This window comes from Sciurus vulgaris (genome assembly GCF_902686455.1).
Source record: "Sciurus vulgaris genome assembly, chromosome: 1".
Lineage (NCBI taxonomy): Eukaryota > Metazoa > Chordata > Mammalia > Rodentia > Sciuridae > Sciurus > Sciurus vulgaris.
The window spans coordinates 23,692,883-23,714,379 of NC_136461.1; the positions used below are offsets into that span (position 1 = coordinate 23,692,883).

The 21,497-nt window shown below is 36.0% G+C and overlaps 1 protein-coding gene across 9 annotated transcripts in view; it reads left to right on the plus strand.

The window, feature by feature from the left end:
• The window catches only part of S100PBP (S100P binding protein), a 41,216-nt gene that overhangs the window by 11,487 nt on the left and 8,232 nt on the right, over positions 1-21,497 (plus strand). For 5 of the 9 annotated variants that reach the window (XM_079152231.1, XM_079152229.1, XM_079152228.1 and 2 more), the window contains one exon: positions 272-375. In XM_079152231.1, the coding sequence (XP_079008357.1) occupies positions 272-375 (104 nt within the window). Of the gene's footprint in view, positions 1-271; positions 376-4,188; positions 4,217-7,346; positions 7,463-10,950; positions 11,073-21,497 lie in introns of those variants that run through there. The other 4 variants (XM_079152235.1, XM_079152234.1, XR_013765930.1 and 1 more) reach the window with 4 other exon arrangements.

Here is a 21,497-nt window from a genome sequence, read left to right on the forward strand (position 1 = left end):
TTCTTTCTCTAAGGACTAGGTAATCTTTACCTTTCTATCACTTGTTAGCAGGAGGTTGTATCTGTTTTTTCTCTTCCTTTTACTCAGTTTCATACCTGATTTCAGCTTCATATTATATGACTAATACTGTCTTCTATTGCTGGATCTTAAAGAGAATTCTACCTCTGAAAGTTGGTTGTTCTAATAGTCAGCATTATGTGACTTCTCTTTACAAAGCAGTATATTCATGGTTCTAATGGATTGTTTTTCCTCCTGGTTTGCTTTGTTCAAGGACTAATGTTTCGACGTTTTCACAATCAGATCTAGAACAGCAGAAGCAAATTTATCTCAGGAGTGTCTTTGATCATATAGAAGATCCAGGGGACTCTAACCAAGGTAACATGGTAATGAAAGAATGGCATATAAAACATGTGATGGGACTTTTTCTTTGCAGTGTAATGCATCTTAAATTGGGAGATTATTTTGACTTTTCTTAAATTGGTGCAAAGATATTTCCTTACCCAAAGATTTTTACTTCAAGGGATTGCCTAGCCAGATAATCACCCTAAGTGTTTTGGCTAACCAATAGTAGGGAAGGGTCTAAACAGACTCATATTAGTACTGTACATAAAGAGTGTATCCCTTATGGTTGAGGGCTATAGCTCACACCTCTACTTTTTTTGCTAGGAAATTTTTTGCCTGAAAAGTAGTAGAAGTGGAGGACCCTACTAGTTAATTTGGGAAATTATTTATTTTACCTGTTGACTTCAGCATTTACTTGTAAAAAAAAAAAGCAAGCATTTCAAACACCATCCTGCATCCTGGCTTCTGAATGAAAGCTCCTGAAAGGTTTGACTATTTTCTAGATCCATTAAGCTAATTTTTCCCTATTTCATTAGAGGCTATTGCAAATCAAAGTAGCTAGATTCTTTCTCTAGCACATAGACTTTCTCTAGAGTATATTCCATGTTACCATTCAGCTTGAACAATTGGTTAATGGGGAAACTCCTAAAGGAAAACTTGTGGGCAGAACTGAAGGTACAGAAATTAGGGTAAAAGAAATTAGGGTAAATTGATAAAAGAATTCTCTCTCCTACAGATCACTTGATATTCTGCCATCTTTAGCTTCTTTCATATTCATTCAGTAAACCTTTCTTGGGAACTTTCAGTCATGCTAGGTCTGAAGATCAGAAATTGGAAATGTGAAGAGAAGTTAGAGTGTCTTGGCCCTTTGGAAATTTGTAGTCCAGGGAAGGAAACGATAATTACATGGCAACATTGGTTAGTCTTCTAAAGGATTGCATTTAAAAGTATAAGTAGTTGCTGGGAAGGATTCCTGTGTTTGCAGTTGGATAAGAGTGGAAGGTGAGGAAGGAGGATATCCTAGTTAAGTTCCAGAGAAAAGACATATAAGTAATCACTCTTAAGATTGTTGTAAATTGCTAGGGAATATTTTAGGGGGATTGTCGTTCCTTCAGCAGAAGACAGCCCCTTTCTTTTGTAAAGTCTTTGAATTAGTCGTTTGTTTGTTTTATAAGCCTGTGAGTGAAACTCCTGAATTATCTGTCAGAAGAAGTTTCTATTCCAGGTTCTTTTATTTTTTAATCAAGATTTTATTAAGCAATCAAATGTCACTCGTTATGATTTCTCAACCCTCTGCTCATGAGACTTTTTCTCTTAAACTATTTTTTTAGGTCTGGTGGAAGTAAAGACAGCATCCCACCCACGTTGTTGGGAGGGGAAAATTAGATTTGTTTATATTCAAGTTCTGTGGAAAAGGCCCCAGTCATTGCTTTTCTCTCTGTGAGGTGGCTTCCCTCTTCCTTAGGCAGTTGATACTGATACCTAGTTACATTTTGCTTTCTCATTTGGCCCATTTGAAGAAAATTTCACAGGAAAAGCAAGGATCAACTGCTCACATTATAGAATCTTTTCCATTCCATTCTCTTCCTCATTTAAAAATCCCTCTCCTGTACATATGTCCAAAGTGCAACTAGAATAACTAATAAAGTAAAAAGGCAGCAGAACTTAGTGGTTGGAAAAATAAAATCTAGTCTAGTCTGGGGTCATAGTTTGGCACTACTCTTTATTGATTGGGTGACATTGACCCATTATGAACTCAGTTGTAAAATGAGGATAATGAAGCTTAGTTGAATTCATAGAACAGTACGTAGTCCTGTAACCAGCATTTATTGAATACTTACTGTTAACAAGAAACTTCATCTTTTCATACTAAAGTTTTATATATAAAAAGTGAGATCTCTGGTATTGAAATCTCAAAAGAAAATAAAAAAACCCAAGCCTGGAATTAGATGTAACAGCTTTGACAAAATGTAGCTAGATGAAGCTGAGTGATGGGTGCATGGGTGTTCATTATTCTATACTTTTGTGTATATTAGAACATTTAAATATTAAAGAAATATTTTTGTTTTTAAAAATTGCATCTTTAGGTAGGTGTGGTGGCACACACCTATAATCCCAGCTACTTGGGAGGCTGAAGCAGGAGGATTAAAAGTTCATGATGCTTGGGCAACTTAGTGAGAACCTGTCTCAAAATTAAAAATAAAAAGAGCTGGGGGATATAGTTCAGTGGTAAGAGTATCCCTGGGTTCAATCCCCAGTACCACAAAAATAAATAAATTAGTTAATTACTTTTTAAAAATCACATCTTTTAGAGAATTTTTTCTGACATCTAATGATTTTCAGCATCACAGATATTCTAAAATTTTCATAGGCCTCTAGCATTTCCATCTGCCTGCCAATAATCCAACATGATACTAAGTTCTCTTCCTTTCTTTCTTTCTTTTTTTTTTGCTGCTGGGGATTGAACCCAAGGCCTCATACACACCTGGCAAGCATTCTACTGCTGAGTTACATCCTCAACCCAGTACTAAGGTTTTTTGTTCTGTTTTGTTTTGGGTACTGAGGATTGAGCTCAGGGCAGTCTATCACTGAGGCCAACCCTCTTTTTATTTTTATTTTGAGGTTCTCAATAAGTTGCCCAGGCTGGCCTTGACTTTGCAATCATCCTTCCTCAGCCATCTATGTAGCTGGGATTACAGGCGTGCACTACCATGCCACCAGATACTAAATTTTTGTGTCACTTTCTAATGCCTAATAGTCATATATCCAGAGTCTTAAAATTTTGTACACCATATTAAAAAGTGGGGAAGGGTTTATTCTTCATCTTTCCTCTGTTTATATATGATTAAGGGCATTCAGAATCAAAAAAAGGTAGTATAGTGCCTCATGTCTTTCTTTTGTGATATTTAGTGTTATTTTATCTTGAAAAAGTTTAATTCTTTAGATTCTTATTAGACACAAATTAATAGGGGGCAGACTGAAAGATAGTTCTTGTTAATTCAATCTGAAGTCTTCCTTTGGGTTAGTCATCTCCTTTTATTTTATCAATAATGTGTATATTATTGATAAGGAATGTAACAAATCATCCTTTAACTCCATTATTCTAATGTAGGCATACTTTTGTTTAATTTAGTGCCATATGGGTTTTTAATAAAAACGTTTTTCCTTCCTAGCATCCCAGCCACTTACGATAAACTTTATATGGAATTATCAATTGCAGTTGAAAAGGACTGTTAAAATCTTCTCTTTAATCTCCTAACACATAAATCTGTTCTGTGTATCTTTGCTAAATGACCATTCAGCCTTTACTCAGAGTTCTTATATGCATAACTCATTACCATGAAGTAGGCCGCTCATTGCTTTGAAAACTCTTAATTATTGGAAAGTGATTCCTTACAGTGGACCAAACTTGGCTTCCCTGTAATTTCAGGTCATCGTCCTTAATTCTGCTGTCTAGGATTATTAAAAAATAACTTTGCTCTTCCATTTTTTATTCTTCCAGTTATTTGAAACAGTGATCCTCTCTCCAAAGGAAAAAATTAAAATCACTTAACAATCCATTCTGCTGCCTAGAAATAACAAAATTAACATTTTGATAATTATGTTTTCTAAAAGGTAGAATATATACAGGGAAATTACTTATTTTGTAATCTGCTTTCTTTGTACTTAATGTATTTTAAGGACCTTTACATGTTAAATATTCCACATTGATTTTTAATGATTACAGAGTGTTCTGTTACATAATTTATTCCATCTCGGATAATTAGGTTGTATCCATTTTCATTAGTAATGCTGTAGTAAATATTCTGGTCAATAAATGTTTATGTACAACTCTTATTTCTATAGGATGAATGCCTAGAAGTGGAATTGCTGGGTAAAGTATATAAACATTTTAAAAACTTTTGTTACGTGTTACCAGATTGTCCCCAAAAATTTGTATTAATTTTTATTGTCACCAATATCGATAGGCAAATTTTAACATTTTGTTTTAATAATTAGTAAGGTTAAACATTTTTAATGTTGACAATTTATTTTTAATCATTATTTCTTAAAATCATCTAATATCTGGTCCATATTCCAGTTTCCACATTTGTCCCAACATGTCTATTTGTAACTTTGTTCAAATAGTATCTAATCAAGGTTCACATGTTTAGTTACTGTCTGCTTAATCTTTTAATTTAGGTCACTTGTTTGTAGATTGTCCCACATTCTGAATTTTGTCCGATTGTTCCCTTGGTGGTGTTTAATTTGTTCCTCCATTCCCTGTATTCCATAAACTAGAAGTTGGGTCTAGAAACAGGATTAGATTCAGATTAGGGTAGGAATAGTTCAGAACTGCTGTTAGGTATTCATCCTATATCAAATTAGGAGGCACTAATGACAGGTTGTTCCACTAATAATAATAATATTGTTGAGGTGTTAACTGCCATATCTTTCCAATGTAAATTACATTTTTCCTCTTTGTAATTAGTAAGTCATCTGTGGGGTGATACTTTGGTGCCATACGAATATCCTGTTCCCAGCAAACTGATCACCTAATGATTTGAGCATTCATTGATGATCTTTGCCTGAATGAGCTACTATACTGAATGTTGCATGGAAAATGCTTATTTTCTAAATATATCGTTTCTTCTTCAGTCATCAGCTTCCCTGCCTCCATCCTTCTCTCCCTCCCTCCCTTCCTTTTTCTGATACAAGGTCTTGCTGTGTTGCCCAGACTGGCCTCAAACTCCTATGCTTAAGCCATCTTTCTGACACAGCCTCCCAGGTAGCTAGGACTACAGCTATGCTATACTGTGCCTGGCTGACGATTTTCTACTTTTTTTTTTTTTTTTTTGGTCTAGTGATGGAACCCAGGGGCTCTCAACCACTGAGCCACATCCCCATCCCTTTTTATGTATTTAATTTTATTTTATTTTTTGGGGGGGGTACTCGGAATTGAACTCAGGGGCACTCGGCCACTGAGCTACATCCCCAGCCCTACTTTGTATTTTTATTTAGAGACAGGGTCTCACTGAGTTGCTTAGGGCTTCCCTAAGTTGCTGAGACTGGCTTTGAACTCATGATTCTCCTGCCTTAGTCTCTCGAACTGCTGGGATTATAGGCATGTGCCACCACGCTTGGCATAATTGCTATCTTAACCAAATTTTTGTTGCTTTTTTTGTGGTTCTGAGGTTTGAACCCAGGCTGCCACACATGCTGTGCAAGCATTCTACCTCTGAGATACATTCCCAGCCCTTTTTTTTTTTAAATATATTTTTAGATGTCAGTGAACCTTTATTTTATTCATTTATTTATATGCGGTGCTGAGAATCAAACCCAGTGCCTCACATGTGCTAGGCAAGGCTCTACCACTGAGCCACAACCAGTCCCCTTCTTTTATTTTTGAGACAGGTTCTTGCTGTTTCCCAGGATGGCCTCAAACTGTGTAGATCCTTTTGCCTCAGCCTCCTAAGTAGGTGGGGTCACAGGTATGCACACTGTACCCTGCTCTATCTTAACCAGCTTTTAAGTGTTAATGAACACTACAGTTGATTAGTGTTACATATATGCACGTTGTTGTGAAACAGATCTCCAGAACTTTTTCATCTTGCAAATCTGAGATTCCATATCCATTAAACAAAAATTGCACTCAACCTTTATCCCTTGTTCATGTAAGTGGAATCATATAGTACTTGTTTTTTTTTTTTAATGTGTGTGTGTGTGTGACTAGTTTATATCACTAATGTCTACAAGATGCATTCATATTGTGGCATATGACAGGATTTCCTTCCTTTCTAAAGCTATTCCATTGTATTTATATGTCAGTCATGTTGTTTATCTATTGATCTGATGAAAGACATTCATGTTACTTCTACCTCTTGGCTCTTATGAATAGAGATCTTGCTTTTAAATTCTTTTTGGATGTATATCCAGAAGTGGGATTACTGGATCATGTGTTAGTTTTTTTTTTTTTTTTTTTTTAGTAATCTCCATACTATGTACAGCAGTTGTACCATTTTATAGTCCCACAGCCTTGTATCAGAGTTTCAGTTTTCCCATCTTTGCAACACTTGTTTTTGCTTTTTAAATAGCAGTTATCCTAATGGGTGTTACGTTAGTATTTATTGTTTGTGTTACAAATAAGTAGATATTGTTCACTACAAAGCCAAGTTATGTCTTGTGATTTCATTTTCTTAAATCATTTCTTTTTCTGGAGTTGTTAATTGCCTCACTTTTTTCAAAACTACAAATGAATTTCTTTAATTTTTAAAAAAATGTGAACTTATATTCTAATTGGTGTTCCCTCTCTCCCTCCATAAATACTTAAATATACCAGTAATCTATCAACTTCTATTTTTTTTCCTGGAGTGCTCCTTCCTAGAATCCTCTGTTAATCTGCATTACTGTTCTGTAGCCCTGCTACAGAGCTGTCATCTAGGATTTTCCTTTGCTGCCCTCCTAGATTGATTCTGTTTCCTGGATCCTGTATTTTCCTCTTCTTAATCTTTGGTATTAGAATTGGTAAGAATTGGTTCTAGTACCAAAGATTTGGTAAGAATTGATAAGAAGGGAATTTCTAAGAAAGGGAGCATAGGAGATTAAATTTTTTTTTGGTTCCTACACATCTGAAAATTATTTTATCCCAATACTTGCTTGTTAGTTTGGTATAGAACACTACCTGCATGTCCTCATAAATTTAAAGGTGTACACGCACGCATTACTGTTAAAAAGTCTGTTGTTAGTTATTCTCTTGTATGGAACCTACTGGTTTTTCCTCTGGAAGTTCTTAGGATTTTTTTTTTTTTTTTTTTTTTTTTTTTTTTTTTGGCAGCGGGTTCTTGTTTGTTTTCCCTTTGCATTCTTTATATTACTCATTTTGGTCTTTTAATCTGGGACATATATCCTTCAATTCTGTTGTTTTTTGTGGTACTGGGGATAGGACCCAAGGTCTAGAATATACTAGGCAAGTGTTCTATCACTGAGCTACATCCCCAGCCCTTTTTCATTTTATTTTGAAACAGGGTCTCTTGCAAAGTTGCTGAATCTGGCCTTGAACTTGCAATCCTCCTGCCTTAGCCTCTGGAGTAGCTGGGATTACAGGCGTGTGCCATCACGCCTGTCTACTTTCATGTTTTTGGTGATTGTTTTCTCTTTATATTATCTGTTCTTTCTTTCTCCTGTTACATATTGAACCTTTGAGGATTGATCTTCTGAGTCCTTTTTTTTCCTTTCCTTGTTCTCCCTCTGTCTGTATTATACTTTGTGGAATATTTTATCAACCTTTTCTTCCTATCCTTCATTTCTTCATTTACATTAATGATTTCTTTTTCTTTTTTGTGGTACTGGGGGTTGAACCCAGGGGCCTCATGCATGCTAGGCAAGTGTTCTACCATTGAGTTACAACTCCCATCCCATACTGTACATACTTTAAGTATATAGTTTGTTGAGTTTTGATATGTATGTATATAGATAGATATCTCCATGAAATTACCATTAAAATTAAGATAATAAATATATCAGACCCCAGAGTTCCTTTGTGCACTTTAATAATTCCTCCCTTTTACCTTTCCCTGCCCCTTCTCATTCCCAGGCAACCACTGGTTTACTGTCACCATAGTTTATATTTTCTAGAGTTTTGTATAAATGGAATCGAAAAATGTGTACCTCTTTTCTGAGCCTGGCTTCCTTCTCTCAGCATTTTTTTTCCCCCACTGTGCTGGGGATCAAACTCAGGTCCTTGAGCATGTTAGACAAGTGCTCTACCACTGAGCTACATTCCTAGCCCAGCATAATTATTTTGAAATTCATACATATTGAGTTTTAAATTAAAAAAAAAAAAAATCAGTGGATCATATGGTAAGTGTTCTGTTTTTTAAGAAACTGCCAAACTGTTTTCCAAAATGAATGTACCATTTTATATTCCTATCAGCATTGTATGCATTCCAGTTGCTCCCATCCTTAGCAACACTTGGAACAGCCAGTAGTTTTTATTTTCTTATAGAAAAATAAACATATGTATTGTCCTTTTTTAAATCCCCCCCTTTTTAATTTTTTGCTATTTTAAGGTGTATCATCCAGTGATATCAGTGATATTAAGTACATTCACATTATTGTGCACCTATCATAAAACATCTCAAGAACTTTTTTGTCTTGCAAATGTTAAGCTCTGACTGTACTCGTTAAACAATAGCTCTTCATCCCTGCTTCCCCCAGGCCCTTTCAAGCACCTTTACTTTGTCTTTATGAATTTGACTATTCTAGGCACCTCGCATAAGTCTAATGATACAGTATTCTTCGTTTTATGACTGGCTTATTTATCTTAGCATAATGACCTCAAGGTTCATGCATGTTGTAGCATGTATCAAAATTTCCTTCCTTTTTAAGACTGAATAGTATTTCAGGGTCTGTATATATCACATTTTTCTTATCCATTTATCAATCAGTTGGAGAGTTGATTGCTTTCAGCCCTTACTGTTATGAACATTGCTGCTACATATATGGGTCTACACATATCTCTTTGAGACCTGGCTTTCAATTTTTATACAAACAGAAGTAGATTTACTGTATCACATGGTAATTCTATTTTTAATTTGTGTGTGTGTGTTATGTGTGGTGCTGGGGATCAAACAGAGAGCCTCTTGGATGCTAGGCAAGTACTCTAAACCTGAGCTACATCCCAGCCCTATTTTTAATTTTTTGAGGAACTGCCAAACTGTTTATCCACAGCAGCTGCACCATTTTATATTGCTGCCAATGCACAAGGGTTCCAATTTTTCCACATCCTTGCCAACATTTGTTACTTTTATTTGGTACTGAGGAATGAACCAAAGAGTGCCTTACCAATGAGCTACATCCCTAGCCCACCCCCACTTTTTTTTTTTTTTTTTTTTTGAGCCAGAGTCTCGCTGCCTTTCTTAGGGACTCACCAACTTGTGGAGGCTGGCCTTGAATTTGCAATCCTCCTGGCTTAGCTTCCCACTGCATTATGGTTTTAATTAGTATTTCCCTAATGAGTAACAGTGTTAGATACCTTTTCATGTATTCATTTGCCATTTCTATATCTTCTTGGTGAGAGATCTTTAGCCCATTTCCTCCCAGTCTGTGGCCTGTCTTTTTTTTTTTTTTGTATCAGTGATTGAATCCAGGGCACTTCATCACTGAGCCATATGTTTAGCCCTTTTTATAAGGCCTTGCTATGTTGTTGAGGCTGACTTTAAACTTGTGATCCTCTTGCCTCAGGCATGTACCACTGTCCTTTCTTCTCTTATCAATGTCTTCTAAAGAACAGAAGTTTTAGCCTGGCACAGTGACACACATCTGTAATGCTAGTAACCCTGGAAGCTGAATAAAGAGAATTGCAAGTTTGAGGCCAGGATAAGCAACCTAGTGAGACCCTGTCTGAATATTAAAAAATAAAAAGGGCCAGGAATGTAGCTCAGTGATAGAGCACCCCTGAGTTCTATCCCCAATATCATAGAAATAACAATACCATAAAAATACATACATACATACATACATACATGCACACATACATTTTTAGCTGGGTGTTGTGGCACATACCTGTAATCTTAATGATTTGGGAAACTGTGGCAGGAAGTTCTTGAATTGGAGGCCAGCCTCAGCATTTTAGTGATACCCTATCTCAAAATAAAAATTCAGAAGGGCTGGGGATATTAGCTCAGTGGTAGAGCACCTCTGAATTCAGTGCCCATTACCAAAAAGAAAGAAAAAAGAAATTTAATTGGTTTTTTGACTACTGATTTTGAATTCTACAATCTTTCCTAAATTGACCTATTAGTTTTACTAATTTTTTTATAGATTCCATCAGATTTTCTGTACCGATGGTTTGTTGATCACAAAAGCATTTTCACATGTTTCTATCTAACTTGAATATCATTTATTTGCTTTTCTCATCTTATTACACTCCACTATAATGCTGAATACAAGTGATGAGATTGGTACCTTGTTTTTGATCTTAGAAAAATATTGAGTCTTTCCCCATTAACTATTAATGACCTATAATTTCTGTAGATTTCTCTTGAATTTGTGTGTGTGTGTGTGGTACTGGGAATCTAACTCAGGACTTTCTACCCTTGCATATGTTAGATAAGTGCTGTGATACAGAGCTACATCTCCAGTTCTTTTTTGAAATTATATTTTGCACAGGATCTTGTTAAGGTACCCAGGCTGGCCTCAAACTTGAATTCCTCCTGCTTCAGGCTCCTGAAGCACTGCTGCCAGCTCTATTTCATTGATTTTTATTCTGATTTTTATTTTATTTTTGTTTTTTAATCTATTTGTGGAGCTGGGGTTTGATCCCAGGGTCTTGTGCATTCTGGGCAAGTGCTTGCATCCCTAGCCCACTATTCTTTTTGTTGTTGTTGTTGTACCAGAGATTGAACTTAGGGGTACTTGACCACTGAGCCACATCCCCAGCCCTATTTTATATTTTAGAGGCAGGGTCTCACTGAGTTGCTTAGTGCCTCACTGTTGCTGAGGTTGATTTTGAACTCCCTATCCAAACATGCACCACCATGCTTGGTCCTAGCTCATTATTTAGATGTTTATTTCCTTTTTTCTGCTTGCTTTGAATTTCATTTGCTCTTCTTTTTCTAATTTCTTTAGATGGTTGCTGAGATTATTGATTTGAGACTTCTGATTTAGTGAGGGATATTAGGAGCAAGAGGAGATAAAATCAAAAAATCCACCTGCTATAATGTATCTGAAAATTTGCCTTGGCTTTTTAAAAAAATCAACTTTATTAAGGTATACTTTACATGAAATAAATGCACCCATTTTAAGTGTATATTTTGGTAAGTTTTGACAAATGTACGCACCTGTGACGTTAACTACAATAATCAAGATTGATAAACTATTGTCCCTGATATTTCCTGCGTTCTCTAATTTTATCACTCTGGTCCCTATCTCCACCCTAGCCCTGGGAAAGCACTGATTTTTTTTTTTTTTCCTTTGTCCCCTATAGATTAGATGTCTTTTTCTAGAATTTTATATAAATGGGATCATACAGTAAGTTTTCTTTTGTGTTTGGTTTATTTTACCTGGGACAATGTTTTTGAGATTTATCCTTGTTTGTTTTTTCCATTGCTGGGGATGGAACCTAGAGCCTCAAGCATGCGAAGGAAGTACTCTATCACTGAACTATAATCCCAGTTTAGTAGTTCTTTACTTTTACAGTTGAATTTTCCCTTTTCCTGTTTTAATGTGACACAGTTTAATCTGGTTACTTGTTGATGAATATTTGTGTTAGTAGTTTTTGGCTATTATTAATAAAGAAACTATGAACATTCCTACATGAGTTTTTGTGTCTACATGTGTTTTCATTTCTTTAAGTTAAATAATTAGTAGAATTACTGATATATATATAGTGTTTAGTTTTACAAGAAACCATTTTTCAAAAATTTTATACAGTTTTTTTGTGACTTTTGTAAAGACTTAGAGGGCGTTTTGTTTCTTTTCTCTTTTTCTTTTCTTTTCTTTTTTTTTTTTTTTTTTGGCATATGGATATCCAGTTGTTCTAGCACCATTTATTAAGAGTTATCTGCCAGACATTGTGGCACACACTTGTAATCCCAGTGGCTCGGGAGGCTGAGACAGGAGGATTGCAAGTTCAAAGCCAGCCTTAGCACTTTAGTGAGACCCTGTCACAAAATAAAAAAATAAAGGGATATTACTCAGTGGTTAACCCCTGGGCTCAATACCTGATCCCCCCCCCCAAAAAAAAAAAATCCTTTTCTGAGGCACAGTAACAAATGCCTGTGATCCCAGTGATTTGGGAGGCTGAGACAGGAGGACCGACACATTTAAGGCCAGCCTCAGCAAATTAGGGAGACCCTCAGCAATTTACTAAGACCCTGTCTGAAAATAAAAAGGAATGTAGCTCAGTGTCAAAGGGCCCCTTGATTCAATCCCCAGTGCAGCTGCGTGTGTTAGTACATGCATGTAATCCCAGTGGTTTAGAAGGCTGTGGTGGGAGGATTGCAAGTTCAAAACCAGCCTCAGCAAATTTGCAAGGCCTTAAAAACTCAGTGAAACCTTTCTAAATAAATACAAAAAAGGGCTGGTGATCTGGCTCAGTGGTTGAGTGTCCCTGAGTTCAATCCCTGGTACAAAAAAAAAAAAAAAAAATCCTTTCCATAGGTTTATATCTGAATTACCTGTTCTATTCCATTGATAATATGCCTGTTCTTTTGCTAGTGTCACACTGTCTTGATTACTAGAACTTCATAGTAAGTCTTGAAATTGTTTGAGTCCTTTGGATTTCCTTTCTTGTTAAGAATCAGCTTATTGGTTTGTTTGGATATACCTACTGGGTGTTTCTTTGGCATTGTGGTAAATCTATAAATCAGTTTTGGGAGAACTGACATCATAACAATATTGAGCCAACCTGTGAACATGATATATTTCTCCATTTATGTATGCATTTAATTTCTCAGCAGTGTTTTGTAGTTTTTATTGAACATGTGTTAACACATATCTTGCTAAATTTATTCATAAGTATTTTATGCTGTCTTATTATTAAGTTATTATAAATGATAATTTAAAAAATTTCTATTTCTATTTGGTTATTGCTAGTGTACAGAAATGTAATTGATTTTTATATTTTGAATTTATATTGTACAAACTATACTAAATTTTCTTTCTACTTTTGCTGATTCTTTTAGAGGTTCTTTAGCATTTGGTATGTTACCTATAACATTTGGTATATTATCTGTAAATAAAGGCAGTTCTTTCTTTTTAGGTTATAAGCCTTCTCTTTTTCTTGCCTTATTGTACTGGCTGGAATCTCTAGTACATTAAGCATGATATTAGCTATAAATTTATCACCAGTGCCCTTTATTGGATTGAGGAAAATCCCCTTCTACGCTTCTGTTTGTAGATTAGTGAGTTTTTATCATGAATGAGTGGTTAATTTTGTCAAGTACATTTTTTCTACATTTATTTAGAAGGTCATAATAGTGTTTTTCCTTTATTCTGTGTACCTTATAGTTTTTGAGTTTTAACTGTTAGGCTAACTTGCATTCATGGGATAAACTCACTTGGTTTAAATGAATTATCCTGTATTCAATTTGCTAATGCTCTCTCTTTTTTTCTCTCTATTTATTTTCACTACTAGGGATTAAACCCAGGGATGCTGTACCACTGAGCTTATCCCCATTCTTTTTATTTTTTGTTTTGAGATGGGGTCTTGGCTACATTGTCTAGCCTAACCTTCAACTTCCAATCTTCTTGCCTTAGCCGCCTCTTAGCTGGCATTACAGGGATGCGTCTCTGTGCCTAGCTTGCTATTAGTTTTTATAAAAGGAGTTTTGTTGATTGATCTTGAGGAATATTGGTCTTTAGTTTTCTTGTAATGTTTTTGTCTGGTTCAAGTGTTATGGCAATTCTGGCTTTATTTATTTATTTTTTGGTTCTAGAGATTGAACCCAGGGGCACTTAACCACTAAGTCACATCTCCAGCCCCTTCTATTTTTTATTTAGAGACAGGGTCTCACTAAGTTGCTTAGGGCCTTGCAAAGTTGCTGAGGCTGGCTTTGAACTTGTGATCCTCTGGCTTCAGCCTCCTGAGCTGCTGGTATTACAGGCATGTGCCACTGTACCCAACCCTTACAGTTTTTAATAAAAGAGTGGTGTTCATATATTCAATACTAGTTGTGGCTTTGTATCTTCTTTTAGTTCTGGCAGTCCCCATCTACCCGCCCCCTCCACCAGTGCTGGGAATGGAACCCAGGGCCTTGTACCTGCCTGGCAAGCATTCTGCCTCTGAGCTACACCCCCAGCCTCTCCTTATGTATTTTGAAACTCTGCTCTTGAGTGCATATACATTTAGGACTTTTATATGGTCTTGATAAATTGACCCCTTTATTATAATGAACTATTTTTTTCCTCTGGTCTTATTCCTTGTTCAGTAGTCTACTTTGAAATTAACATAGCCATTTTTGCTTTCTTTTGATTTATGTTTGCATAATATGTGTTTTCATCCTTTTAGCCTATTCCTTTAAGCATAAGTTATACACAGTTTATAGTTGGATGTGCTGTTCAAATATCATAATCTCAGTCTTCTAATTGGAATGTTATAGTCCATCTACATTTAATGGATATCTGATATGGTTGGTATTAAAACTACTATCTTGCTACATTTTTTTCTGTATATTCTTTATTTTTTATTTCATCATTTCCTGAATTTTTGAGTTTTCCATTTTATCTCCACATTTTACTTATTACTTATACCTCTTTGTTGTAATTTTAGTGGAATTCTTAGGTAGTGGTTTTCAAAACTTTTGAATTGAGCACCCCAGAGTACTTTGATTTTTGTGGATTATGTCTATACATAACCATATTAAAATTAGAACTAATTATTAAAGTATTAGTACTTTTTTTTTTTTTTTTTTTTTTTTTTTTTTTTGCAGTACTGGGGATCGTCGAACTCAGGGCCTTGTGCTTGTGAGGCAAGCACTCTACCAGCTGAGCTATCTCCCCAGCCCAGTACATTTTAAAATAACAATAGACCCATTGTTTGTTAATGTACATAATATGTTTTTTTAAAAATCTTTCCTACTGGGTGCAGTGGCACAGGCCTGTAATCCAAGAGGCTTAGGAGGCTGAGGCAGGAGGATCTCAAGTTCAAAGCCAGCCTCAATAACAGTGAGGTGCTAAGCAATTTAGTGAGACCCTGTCTCTAAAATACAAAAAAAAAATAGGGCTGGGGATGTGGCTCAGTGGTCAAGTGCCCCTGATTCAATCCCTGGTACCAAACGCCCCCCCCCAAAAAAAAAAAAAAAAAAAAAAAAAAACTTGCCCTGAAATACTCCTAGCTTTATTTGATTCATGTTTCAGATGTAATGTTGTATTGTGTTGTTGTCAAGAGCCCCACCTCCAGAGAGGCAGAGAGAGCTGTTAGAATGACTCCAAAACAGGCTAGACTTGAGCTTATTCGAAGTTGTGTTCAAAAGATTATTGTGATCTCAAATGGGATATAATATATAACTAAGTAAAGGTTTAAGATTTTTAAAACAAAATATATATGATAGTGGAGTTTATTATGGACTTTGTGTGGTTTTTTTTTGAGATCGTGTCTCACTATGATTCCCAGATTCTTTATGCTTTGCTTCAGCTTCCTGAGTAGCTGTGAGTACAGGTGTATATTACCACGCCTGACTAAAAGACTATTTTGTTTTATTTAGTTATACATACATACATTCTAGGGATTGAACTGGGGATACCTTACCCCTGAGCTGTATCCCCAGCCCTTTTAAATTTTTATTTTGAGACAGGGTCTCAGTAAGTTGTTTAGAGCATTGCTAAATTGTTGAGGTTGATCTCAAACTTGCAATGTTGCTGCCTCAGTCTCCTAAGTCACTGGGACTACAGGTATGTGCTGCCTTGTCTGGCTTATAAAGACTTTTTTAAATGAGAAAAATAATCCATTGGTATTTGCTCACATATTTACACTTCCAGGGCTTTTGATCCCATTTCTGTAGACTCAAATTTCCATCTGGTATTATTTTCCTTTTTCCTAAGGAGTTCCTTTAATATTTTCTTAGTAGTACAGGTCTATTGGTGATGTAGTCTCTGCTTTCATTTATTTAGAAGTGTTGCCAGGTGCAGTGGTGCATGCCTATATTCCAGCAACTCAGGATGCTGAGGCAGGAGGATCACAATTCCAGACAGCATTAACAACTTAGTGAGACCTTGTCTCAAAATAAATAAAAAGGACTGGGAATGTAGCTCAGTGGTTGAATGCCCTGGGTTCAATCCCAAAAAAAGGGGGGGAAATGTGGTGTTTATTTTGGGGGCCATGGATGTTGCTGGCAGTGGTAAGACTGCTTGCCTAGCAGGTGGAAAACCTTGGATTTGCTGCCCAGCACTGGTGGGGTGTGGGGTTGTGGGGAGTTTATTTTACAAGCCATAGACCCAGGGCTTTGTGCATGCTAGGTAAGTGCTCTATCACTAAGCTGCATCCCCAGCCCTTTTTATTTTATTATGAGACAAGGGTCTTGCTAAGTTACCTAGGCCAGGCTCCAACTTTTGATCCTCTCAACCTCCAAGTAGCAGGGATCATAGGTGTGTGCTACCACACTCAGCTCTGAATGAAGTTGTTAATATATTAACAACATTAATATATTAATTATTAATATATTATTAATATATTATTATATACATTAATATAATATATTATTAACATTCATATATTAATGAAGTTGTTTTATATATTTTGTCGTTTCCAGTTACAATGAATGGTTAAATCTTCCATTCATCTTGGCTAGAAGTGGAAGTGTCTATTTTGACTTTTATTGAAGATCATAAGCAGCATGGTTATATAAATTCTGATTCTGCATTTGCCAGGATTTCTAAGGACATTGTATATCATTCAGTGTCCCCTCTATAATATAGCACTTGAGAAATGAGCTGTATAATAGTTTCTTTTACGTTTTGCTTTGTGTGCAAAGAGAATCAGTCAAGATTTGTATCATCAGTTGTATTGACATAGAGGTGACAGATTTGAATTCCTGCTTTATACTAATTTTTTTCTTTTTATTCCTATTTTGTTTTTCTGTTTATAAAAGCAGTAGCTTATGCCCCTTTCCTTCTCATTCCCATTTGTTCCCTCCTCTGTATTAGATATTTTAGATTCATAGACTAGAAACATTATAATTGCTTTCAAGTAACTGAGTTTTAAGAATTAAAAAAAAAAAAAAAAAAAGATTAGACTCTCAACAGCATAGCCAGATCTCGTAGTGAAAGGAGTCAGCCATAGAGCCAATCCCCTTGTCCCATCAGAAATGGGCACCTCTAGGGCTGGGGTTGTGGCTCAGTGGTGGAGTGCTTGCCTGGCATGCATGAGGCCCTGGGTTTGATCCTCAGCACCACACAAAAATAAAGTTATTGTGTCCTCCTACAACTAAAAAAAAATATTAAAAAAAAAAGAAATGGGCACCTCTGTTTTCTATTCATATTTTCCCTAATCTTTCTCTGTGACCAGAGCCTCTGCTGCTCTGTTAGCTATGTATAGTGACTGCTGTCCTAGAACCTTGTGTGCTGTTCTTTCTCTCCTGCTCTTTCATCTTCCTTACTGATATTCCAAAGGAGAGTATATCTGATTGATTCACTTAATGACCTGTAGTGCTAGGCCACCTTCTAGTCATAGCCAGCTGAGATATACTCTTCTCTTTGGTCATGTGCCACACTTGACTGACTGGAGTCATGCTACAAAGTATGCCAGCCTATAAAACCTGTCACAATTGTCATAGCAGATACTCAGGATTACCCATTCTTCTCCCCTTATGATACAGTAATTCACATTTAATTTATTAAGAACAGTTATTAAACTGAATTTTCCTCAAACCAGTCAACTTTATAATTACAGATTAAGATTTATATGAATTACTGATCTCATTCCTGAAAGGTTGGGGGGTGGTCAGGTTACTTTTCATTCTTAGGCACAAAACAAAGGACAGTCTTCAGTACCTTTTAGCCACGACTTAAAATAAACCCATGGTACTGATCGTTGGTCCAAAAAAGCCCATCTGTTAAGAGACTGCAGAGAAAATTTAAATGTTCCCGTTCTTGTTAGCATCTCTAAATTTGGAGGACGAAGAGGTTGAAGCTATGAGCTTAAATGAGGCTTTTGGATTACCAGCCCCACCTGGGTTTGAATTCTGGCTTTACCATTTCCTAGATGATAGATGAGTATGTTTTCTAAACTTTGGTTTATTCATGAATTTTTAAAAAAAGTTTAAAAAAGCTTATGGTTGTTAGAATTCAGTGTTAGAATACATGTAAAGCATTTAGCAGAGCTTGTCATATAAGAGGTACTTGATAAATGTTAGCCTATCATCTCTAGATCATTAAGTCTTACTAATATAAGGGTTACTCTAGTCTAAAAGTAAATTTTTTTTTTTTTTTTGGTACCAGGGGTGCTTAGCCAATGAACCACATTCCCAGCCCTTTTTATTTTGAGATAGGGTCTTGCTAAGTTGCTGAGGTTGGTTTTGAACTTTTGATCCTCCTGCCTCAACCTTCCTAGTCACTGGGATTACAGGTGTGTGCCATCACACCTGGCAAAACTAACCTTTCTTGTTGCATTAACAACATTATGCTAATTAATTAGGTCTTGAGATGTAATTGTTTAACTCTTGTTACTCAGTGCTAAGCTAGATAGAAACGGGTATACAAGAGACATATTGCAATATAATTCTTGCTTTCTAATCTCTACTGTGAAATGTTAGTCCCAGAAAACATTTTAAGAAAACTCAAACCCATGTTAGTATTTTGTTGGAATTCTGGCTCTGTCTTTAGCTGTATGTTCTAGGAAAAATTGCTTAACTTTTTCTGTGCCTCAGTTTATTTATAATTTTTAACAGTTTTGTCTGTAAAATGGGGAAACAAGATTGTTGGAAAACATGTTAATGAAAAAAATATGTAGAGCAAATAGGAGAATGCCTGATATGGGGTAAATGCATATAAATCTTTATTGCTTGATGTTGACTCCTAGCAGTTGAATATTTAAATACCAGACTCCTTGGGCCAGATTGGCTAGTCCTTCTTTTCATTGTTGAATGTGAATTTGTTTCTGTGTAGGAAGTTTATAGTATATTTTTAGTCTCCACTGCCTGGGCAATTTTGTAGAATTCAGATATAAGAGATGAGTAAACTAAAGGACATGGTCTACAAATAATCTGTGGTTTCATTTTGATGGACACAGAATTTCTATCTGTTACCAGCCCTCCTTTGGTGATACTTTGATAGGAAAAATACCTTGAATTTTTTACAGGACTGATTTTCCCCCATTCCCACTGAAATGTCCTTTTTGGAAGATTAGGAAGAATGAGGTGCTAGCAGTATGATAGTAGGATATAAGAAAGGCAATTTGGATTGAGATTTTTGGTTTTAGTTCAGCAAATGCAGCAGGCAAGGTAATTTTTAAAATTTTTGAGAGACAGGGTCTTGCTATGTTTGTTGAGGCTGGCCTGGAACTCTTGGGCTCAAATGATCTTCTTGCCTCAGCTTTTCTAGTAAAACTATAGGCATGTCCCACTGTCCCCAGCTCTGGCAAGGCATTTCCTAATCTGTCACTTCACTTAAAGGGAAAACTCATTTTGGATTTATATTTCCTTTAAGAAGTAAGAGTAATATGTTTTCTTTCCATATTAGTAAGGTTAAATATTCTTTTCAGTGTTTTTATTGATTGTTTGCATTACTTGTGAATTGTCTATTCATGTCCTAGATCTCTTTTTTTTTTTTAATGAAGACTTATCTTTGTATAAAAAGGACACTAAACTTTGACAAATGTTTTCCCAATATTTTTCATTTTGTCAATTATCTTTCATCATTGATTGTGCTTTTTTTTAGCACCACAGAAACTATTTATTTAATTTTTTCTTGTACTAGGGATTAAACCCCGGAGCACTCTACCACTGAGCTACATCCCCAGTTCCTTTTTTTTTAATTTTGAAAGATTGTCTTACTAAGTTGCATGAACTGGCCTTCAACTTGAGATCTTCCTACCTCAGCCTCTCCAGTCTGAGGTGTACACCAGGATTACAGGTGTACACCATCATGCCCAACTGATACATAAAAACAAATTGTAGGACTGAGGCTGTAGCACAGTTGTGGAGCACTTACCTAGCATGTGTGAGGCACTGGGGTTCAATCCTCAGCATGGCATATAAATAAAAAAAATAAAGATCCATTGGCAACTAAAAAAAAAAGGTTGTACAAAATGTAATGTTTTACTACATTGCTACACAGAAACTTTTAAGGTAATAAATTTACAAATTTTTTCATGAAAAATACTGTCTCACATGGTTAGAAAAAATTTTCTGATGCTAAAGCATGTCATAGTTTACATGTAAGTTTTTTTTTTTTTTGGTACCAGGGATCGAGCAGGGGCACTCGACCACTGAACCACATCCCCAGCCCTATATTTTGTATTTTATTTAGAGACAGTGTCTTACCGAGTTGTTTAGTCCTTACCATTGCTGAGGCTGGGTTTGAACTCACAATCCTTTTGCCTTAGCCTCTCAAGCTGCTGGTATTACAGGTAGGCGCAGCTAGGCTGATGGGTCCATTTAGTAAACTTTTTTCCTTATAAATAGAAGATGATTATCAAAGGGTTTGCAGAGTCTGCAAGTTATAAACGTGAAGTTCTAGCACCATAACAATAGCTACCATTTACTACACTCCCTGTGTGACAGGCAATGTGCTAAATAGTTTTTTTAGGTGCTTGTTATAGAGCTCAGGGCCTCATCTCAGACAAGCCAGGTAAGTGCTTTACCACTGAGCTACCTGACCGGTTCAAGGTCTTTTATGTACAGTATTCTCAGTACTCATCTTCAAACTAAATAGTATTATTATCTGCTTTTGGTAGATGAGTAAAGTGAGACTCAACGAAGTAAAGTGATTTCCTTGGGGTCACAGAGCTAGTTAGTGGCTAGATTGGAATTTTAACTCAAGTCTGTATAACTCCAGAGTATACACTTTTTCTTCTTCTTTTTTTTTCCCCTGGTACTGTGGATCAAACCCAGGGCCTTGTGCTTGCAAGGCAAGCACTCTACCAACTGAGCTATCTCCCCAGCCCAGTATACACTTTTTCTACAAAGCTTTGCTTCTTGAGGTTTCAAATATATTGATCCTAAAAGTTAAGTTTTATCTTTCTAGAATTTGAGAAGATGGGCCGTAGCCTAGTTAAACTGCTCTTGGTGCTGAGTAGTAGTGAAGATAATGAGAAACATGTAAACTAATTGAAAGAAAGGTTTTCAAAGTGGGGTTCTCAGACCAGTAGCATCAGCAACATTGAGAATATTTCAGAAATGTGAATCCTCAGGCTCCACTCCAGACCTACATAATCAGAAACTCTAGGGTAGTTACCATCAATCTGTCTTAAAATCCATCTGGCTGATTACAAAGCATATTAAAATTTGAGAATCATTGGTCTAGAGAAATTATCTCCTAACTAGTGTTTCGTTTCTGCTTTTATGGGATTTTAGCCTAAGTCTTAGCCCTTAAGTGCAAAATTAACATTGTCACTTATTGGCAAGAACATGATGTCATACAGGAGCTAGTTGAACGATTAAGCATTTATGGCAAGTACACCTCCCTGAACCACAACTTCCCATCTCTGAAATGATGTTAAGATTTTTAAATTAAGATAA